This window comes from Medicago sativa, chromosome 4 (assembly GCF_051527215.1).
Source record: "Medicago sativa cultivar Bolivia chromosome 4, Bolivia_mono, whole genome shotgun sequence".
NCBI classification, from domain to species: Eukaryota; Viridiplantae; Streptophyta; class Magnoliopsida; order Fabales; family Fabaceae; genus Medicago; species Medicago sativa.
Genome location: NC_140752.1, coordinates 64,601,414 through 64,609,395, shown reverse-complemented (window position 1 = coordinate 64,609,395; position 7,982 = coordinate 64,601,414). Strand labels below are relative to the sequence as shown.

General features: G+C 36.1%; 3 protein-coding genes across 3 annotated transcripts; all 3 read right to left on the bottom strand.

Annotated features, from left to right (window-relative positions):
- Positions 1 to 2,872: 2,872 nt before the first annotated feature.
- On the bottom strand, positions 2,873 to 5,226 carry LOC146930724 (UDP-glucose iridoid glucosyltransferase-like). The gene is made up of 2 exons (XM_085702199.1): positions 4,684 to 5,226; positions 2,873 to 3,897 (listed from the first exon to the last, which is right to left on the bottom strand). The coding sequence occupies exons 1-2, from the start codon at positions 5,165 to 5,167 to the stop codon at positions 3,029 to 3,031; spliced, it is 1,353 nt and encodes a 450-aa protein (XP_085558325.1). The 5' UTR covers positions 5,168 to 5,226; the 3' UTR covers positions 2,873 to 3,028.
- Positions 5,227 to 5,867: 641 nt separating this feature from the next.
- Positions 5,868 to 6,463, bottom strand: LOC146930723 (uncharacterized). Its single transcript, XM_085707593.1, has 2 exons — positions 6,272 to 6,463; positions 5,868 to 6,182 (listed from the first exon to the last, which is right to left on the bottom strand). Exons 1-2 carry the CDS (start codon positions 6,461 to 6,463, stop codon positions 5,868 to 5,870), a joined length of 507 nt encoding a protein of 168 aa, XP_085563719.1.
- Positions 6,464 to 6,515: 52 nt separating this feature from the next.
- LOC146930722 (uncharacterized) lies at positions 6,516 to 7,253 on the bottom strand (the record flags this gene model as incomplete). Its single annotated transcript, XM_085707592.1, has 2 exons — positions 6,516 to 6,616; positions 6,773 to 7,253. Coding segments are annotated over 2 exons (582 nt in total), but the record flags the coding sequence as incomplete, so codon positions are not given.
- Between the last annotated feature and the right edge of the window lie 729 nt (positions 7,254 to 7,982).

Genomic DNA, 7,982 nt, shown 5'->3' with positions numbered 1-7,982 from the left:
GAACTTTCCCCAGAAGATGAGCCACTATTTTCAAACTATGCATTGAATGTTTAAGCAAACTACTACTTTTCTTTTTAGTATGACAATGGCTTTTGACTGTTGTTTCTTCTTCTTTTTATTTGAAAAAATAACCTCCGCATCACTATGATTGTGATCATTCAACCATTCCAAACTCCACGGTATAGAAACAAACACAATCCAAAACACACAATTTGAAGAAATTTTCATTCCACGCATGAACCAGAATTGCAAACAAACGGACCCATGCACCCCTTTTGGAGTCTAACCACTAAAATCCAAAAATAAATTATTAAAGAAATCCAATGTGCCATTAAAATTCGTCATTACATCTACATTCCCCAAACAATGCAAAAAAAATGTGTCTCCTCCCATTAGTATAATATAGAAGTCATTAAAACCAGCATCGAAGATTCGTTGTTGAATTAATGGTATAGGTTCGCCACTGATCTTTGTATCTACCACACCTTTCCTAGCCCATTCCATATCTTCCTTGACATAACAATACTTGGCGTATATGACGTAACCTTGGCTGTCTGATTCGGGGTCGTAATCACATTATCTCCTTTATTCTGCACTAACATCGCAACATATGATTTCTTCTGAGCCTCACCAACCCCCAACTTACTAACGACCATATACCCCCATTTACAACATCTTCCCCAATACTCGTCTTCCTCTTCTCAACACCAACTCCTACTCATTCAACCCTTTCAATCATAACCTCTTTTGCTTTGATCACACGATTAACCTTACCTCACACACCTCCACCTCCCTCAATCCCCATACTTACTCTTTTTTCTCCTTCCAACCCCTTCATCTTAATGATCTCCCTCCCCAGAACCTTAGTCTTCCTCTTCCCGTCTCCTACATTGTCAACCCTATCCAACTTTGCCCACACCCTAAACAGACCAAACCATACATTATTCAAAGCCTGACATATTGTTTCGACATCCTAAACGTTACTAAAATGAACAAAACCGTACACTTGTCCACGTGCATTTCTATACTTTACCAAATAAACATATGATAATATCCCACAAACGTCAAAACCCTTCCTCAAATAAAAATATGGAATAAGGTTTGATACATTAGTAAAACGGAAGGAAGAGAAATGTTTCACCTATAATTCTTGTTGATCGTGTATATTAGAAAAACAAAATATTATTGTTAGTGCATGTTGTTTACCCTGCGCATGATCAAGAAGCACACCAATTGAAGAATAAATTTGTGCACCCTTACCATGAAGAAAACTTGGAGAAGCCCTAACCCTAGACTACTGCAATTCATCTTGTCTAGGACCTCCTTTTCGTGAGTTCTCAAGTTGCATGATCCGTCCTTGATCACTCGGTCCAAACGCTTTCTGACGTCACGCGTTCACCAAAGACCAATCACCCTTATCTCCCCATTTTTTTTTCACTCTGACTGGCTCGCTTCCCCTCCCATGATACCTCACAACCGACGAAAAAGAGTGCAGACACGGTTGCCCTAGGCGGAACCTAGGGGGGCCACCTCCCTCTTTATCAACATTTTCCTTTTTTATATTCATAATACTTGATTACCATTTCCTCTTGATTATGATGAGCTAAAGCAGTGTGATTCTAATTCTTGTTATAATTTATCTTCCGAAGATGCTTACAATTACGACATTTAACCTCATATTGACAAGAGTTAGGTTAAGGCCATATGATTTTCTTTCATTCCTCCTACTAGATCTTTGGTGCTCCGATGAGTAATGCACAACGCCATGGCCCCCAATGATAATATAATAAAACGAGGGTTCATCATTTGCAGCATTTGTTGTTATAGTTATGATAATACACATCATTTATTCTTGTATTGTTATTTCATTATGTTTTATTGAAATTGACTTTCCTCTCTGATAGGTACTCGTCTTGATCTATCTAGCTCTGTTACCATCTTATCCATATACAATAAAGGCTGGAGTCCCTAACTTCATGATCTTATTCTTGTTGTCATTGTTAATATTAGTGAGGAAATGTAGTAACAACTTAAAATTTGAAGACATTCATCCTAAATTTGAACAAGACTTGAATTACGTGAATAGCCTCATTCATCATCCAACTCATCATTCCAAAGACCATATATTCTCATCCATAAGAGTTTGTGATTTTCAAATATTTTGATGTGAAGTGTCATCGCCCGCCTTCCCTATCTATTAAGCATTATAATTGGCTCATGCCTTCCCCTTTCTAGGTAAAGTGCAATACGGATGAGTCTCAAGAGGGTCACCTGATGCCTCCTCTTGTGGAGGCATTTTTCATGAACATCTAGGTACCTTTTCGGGTGCATTTGTGCACATATTGGGTAAGACAAATCTTTGACTGGAATGTCACTCACTTACAAATATCTACTTGGTTCTTTGGAAGTGTTAAATTAACAGGAAGAATTGTTTTAATATGATAAGAACTTTTCAGTTAGTGTTTTTCATATCTTTAGGGAGGGAGATTTTTGTGCTAATAAATTAGCCAATGCAATTTTTATTTTGTTGATGGCTTAGTTTGGTGGGATCAATTATCAAATTGTTCGAGATAATCATTTTTTTGGGATAAATTTGATTTGTTTGATTATCGTTTTTGTTAAATTTGTATTGTGGGTTTGATTCATGGTTTCCACTTTTTCTTCTCATTTTATTATCAATAATAGATGCTCCAAAGGATTGATGATTTAATGGAGTGCCAACATAGTTTAAATGTCATTGAATCATAGCGATGCAATAACTATTCCGATTTTGCTTTAAAAAGTAATAAACTTGTATATATAATTAAACCAAGAAGAATCACACAAAAAAAACAAGAAGAATTAGTTGCCTAGGTCACCATAAAACCAACTATTCATATAAAACAATACACACTATTCAAATTAATGTTACAATTTGCTTGCTTCATTCATTTATTTATTTCACATGTATCAAGTCTTATCACAATCACAATGTACTTTTATTTTATTTTTTCCCTTAAATTTTGTTGTGAAATCACAATTTCACAAATCAGACATTCACTGATAAGATACACTTTACCAATCCATCCAATGCATCACAAGAGGAACCATTCACAATCTCATGCTTTAATTCAATTGCTCTTTGTCTCAAGTCCTCCCCTTCTTGATTGACCATAAGTCTTCTAACCACCCTTTCAATCTCATCCCTTTCTATTACATTACACCATTCCAAACCCACCTTCCAAATATGGCTCAAGAGCCTAGCATTTACCCTTTGATCTCCAAAGTAAGGTTGGCAAATAATTGGTACTCCTTCACACAAACTCTCCAATGTAGAATTCCAACCACAATGACTCCAAAATCCTCCAACGGCTTCATGTGCCAAAACCTCACCTTGAGGTGTCCATTTCACAACACAGCCTCTCTCAGCTACACCTACTCTAACATCTTCCGGCAATGATTCTAACCACGCCGAAACATTGTTGACTGTCTCGGGTCGAATAACCCAAAGGAAATTTTGTCTGCTGTTGACTAAGCCACAAGCAACTTCAGTTAGCTCTTTCTCTTCCCAACTAGCTATGCTTCCCAAACTTACATATAACACAGAATTTTTTGCTTTGTTGTTTAGCCAAGATAAGCAATTATCATTTTCTTGCAGAATGCTCCTTTTGTTAGCATCATTGGCAATCATGTGTAGAGGGCCTATTGGGAAGATGTTAACTTTGTATAGCTTTTGAAGTTGATTTAGTGATGAATGTTCTAAGATATCAACGGTGTTAAATATAACACCCAAAGGTGCTATTGAAAGTGTTTTGGCTGTGTTTTGTAGAAAATCATCAGAATTGGTTAAATTGAAAATGGGGAGATCTTTGAAGCGCAGCAAGTTCAGTTCTGGCACCACATCGGACGACTTGGAATCTATCATGTAACATACATTAGTTAGTCAGCCGTGTAAGATATAGGAATTGACCCTTTTAAGAAAAATAACTACATCAAGTAATTATGACGACTAATGTGAAATTATAGTAAATAGTAATGGACCCTCTTAAAGGAGATGATAAAGTCGTGTAAAAATTTGGTTTTTTTTCTCTTGTTGAGATTAACTATGCAGGGTCTAATCAAAGTTTATGAATAGCATCAAAAAGAAGAAGTCTATGAATGAACATTTTTAAAATGATAGATACAAGACTTTGGAGTCTAATATGAATCTTTCAAAAGTGTTTCAAAGACGGACCTTTACCATTTTTAATAAAAATTAAATTTTATAAAAATAAAAAATTGATCACAAAAATGATATTTTATTAAAAATTAAAAAATAATAGGAGGATTTGTCGACCGGGTCCATATTGGACGTCCCCAAAATTTTAAGTGAAAACTTCCATGAGAGTGATATTCACATGTATCCATGAAAAATATCACAAATAAATAAATCTATATGATAGTTTCATTAGCTATGATTCGCATGAATGAATTGAGAATATGAAGCATCGTTGAGCAACTATAATTTGAGAAAGCAGTAATAAAAAAAAGTAATTTGTTTTTTTTTAAGAAATCAAAATGAGATATATTACTAAAAGTTGATCATCTTTCCGGCATAAGGTGTACAAAAAAAAAAAACCAAAATTTACATCAGGCGTTCATCACAAAGAAGCACGAAAAAAAAAAGAAGTAATTTATGAAAACAAAGAAAAACATATGTACAACCTTGCAAAGGAAGGTAGCCTTTGCTTTGTAGCTGAGCACACACATGATAAGTGAGAAAATTAGTAGCACTAGTGGTTCGGAAGACTATGCTTGGTAAATTTAGTTCCTTTGCCATTGAATCAATGAAGTGAAACAATCCATCATAAATGATGCAAGCAATTTTTTCACCATGATTTTCATTTGCTAATTTTGTAATATAATGAACTAATGTCTCCTTAAGTGAAGATACGCACTTTATATTTAGAGTTGAAGCAATATCTACAAAATTCTTGGAAGTGATTTGGGTATTAGATAAACCATCGAAGAAAGGTAGAAAATAGAAATTAGGGTGATTAGAAGGATCAGGGGAATTGAAATGGGTGTGTGCTATGGTGATAGAGAAACCTTTTGAATGAAGGATGGTGGCTAGTTGAAGCATAGGAGTTATGTGGCCTTGTAAAGGTGGTGGTATTAGAACCAAACGGTGCCTAATTTGATTTTCCATCAATCTTTTGGTAGGAGGTTTGTGTTGTGTTACATCAATCAATGGTTATTTGAGGTAGGGCTTCCTTAAATAAATTTATATTTCCCTCATCCATGTATTTAATTATTTTTTTTATTGGATGTAATCAAATTTGGAGTAGCACTTGGGTGACATAGAATTAATGACACTGGTGATATTGACCAAGCACGATGTCACAAGTGACTTTTTCCTCTCTCTTTCATGTGTTTTTTTTTTTAACAAACCAAAATGAGATATATTATTAAAACCACAGGTGATTCACCCAGCACAAGGTGTGCTGAAAGTGAAGCACCTTAAATACTTATAGTGTCACGTTAGGTGCCTAGACACAATGGCACAAACAAATCACAACTAGAAGAAATTACAATGAAACACTCATACATAGAAGTGGGTGACGCCACCAGTCATGGTAACATAAAGCAAACAAAACATTTTTTGACTTCAGCCAAAGGAACGAACTCAGCTTGACTTTATCAAGAAGGGAATATGGATCGGAAGCCACATTTTTGAAGACGTGGTTGTTCCTTTCTTTCCAAATTACCCACACACAAGCAAGCCAAATTACCTTGAAGAAAGAATGCGAAGACCGTGGCATGTCCGCCAACTGAATAACCTTAATGAAGTGTGCATCAATCGAACCAGATGAGACAAAAGATATACCTAATCATTGCCACACCAAATTCTAAATGCTACCAAAGATGTTGCATCCAAGAGAAAGACGGTTCGCCATCTCGGAACAGCCACATCCGGCAACACACATGATATCAGCATGTTGAAGCACTTGTCGTCGCTCCAAATTAAATTTGGTAGGAAGTCGATCTCGGAGATTTCGCCAAGCAAAAACCGACACCTTTAAAGGAACTTGCTGATTCCACACTTTATGAATGCGTTCCCTATCCAAAAACTCATCAGATGTCGTAAGAAAATGATAAGTCCCACGCATCGAATATCCTTGAATAGGGTCAAGCAACCACCTCCATCTGTCATGAAAATTATCCTGCAAAACAATGTTATGTAATAAAGTAGAACATTCCCGCACACTATCCTCTTCCCATGCTAAGAGGCGTCTCCTCCACACCCACGCACTCCCCCTTCCTCCCACCCTAACGTCGCCATCTCCGCCACCAAACTCTCTCGATGCACGGTCAAATCAAATAGGCGGCGGAAGTTGATCCCTAAAGGGACTCCGCCCACCCAATTATTCGTCCAGAAGTAAGTGTTTCGGCCGTCACCGACTACCCTACGAGTATTATCCTCAAACCAACTCCTGACACCCATACTAGTCCCTCCACGTATGTGACACATCGTCCTCCACCACAAAGAATCGTGTCTACCACCCTTCTTCAGCCACCCCCTCCTCATCGTATCGAGCTTTTAACACGCGATACCATAACCACTCCTTATCAACATGCATCCTCCAACACCACTTCCCTAAAAGTGATAAATTAAATTCACCTATCCTCCTAACACCAAGCCCTCCTTCCTCCTTTGGTAAACATAAATTCACCTAAGCAATTTTTCTAAAATCCTCACAACCCCCCCCCCCCCCCCCCCCCCCCCCCACCCCACCCCCCAACAAAAAAAAACTTTTAAAAATAGATTCGATAGAATAAATTATACCTGCGGGAACCTTGAAGAAGGAAAGAAAGTAAACCGGAAGAGAAGACATGACATATTTCAGGAGTACTAGAAGACCACCAAATGAAAGAAACTTATTATTCCACGACGACAACCGAGCAACAATACGATCAATCACAGATTTCCAAAAACTGAGCTTCTTGACATCCCCACCAATAGCCAGCCCCAAGTAAACAAAAGGAATGGTTTCGGTTCTACAATTCATAACCGATGCCGCATCTGACAACCAAGATTCAGGGACATTAACTCCTGTCAACATACTTTTGTTAAAATTAACCTTCAAAATTTCTTCAAATAAAAGTAACACCACCCGCATTAAACGCACATTCAACCAGCTCTTTTCACCAATAATTAAAGTATCATCTGTAAACTGAAGATCGGATAAATGCACCTCGTCCTGATGGCCTACACTATATCCACGGAAGAGATTTCATGTGTTCTTATACCATAAGAATACATATTAACATTTAAAATAAAAATAAAAAACTATATCCAACTTCTCCTAATTCCCTCATCCATGTATATCCATTGACCATTAACATTATTGATAAAAAATAGAAAAGTCAATTGTTGACATTAATTGGACGGTTACATGAAGCAAATGCATAATTGAGTTCTTTCTTTTTCTTTTTTCATCGAGAACTTGTTTGTGGTAAAATGAAAGAAACTGAGGTTTGAACCTATCTATCCGTAAATTATAAGTGTCTTCTCCATATTCTTTCAGATATTTTTTTTTTTTTTTTACAGATTTTTAATTATTTTGAAATTTTAAATTTATTTATTTGAATGACAAATGTTAGTACTTTTATTTTAGTAAACAAAAGTTAGTATTTTAATTTTTAAATATTTTAAATTACAAGCATCATTGAAGGTTCTGGGTTCGAATCATGTTAGTTTTAAAAATAATAAATGCAATATCTAAAACTAATTTATAAAGTTTTACTAATTAAATAGTCATCGTAAGTTTAAGTGGTTAATGAGCTTCATCAATGATATGATGAATCGTTCGGCTCAATTTGATTCCTATGTGGACCAATTCTTGATCAGGTTATCTTTACCTCACGACCGAACTCCAGATTACCAGAACACATCTTAATCTTAATCTTAATATATATAAATGTTAAACAGTGCTGATTAACCCTAATCCCGCCACTGTTTA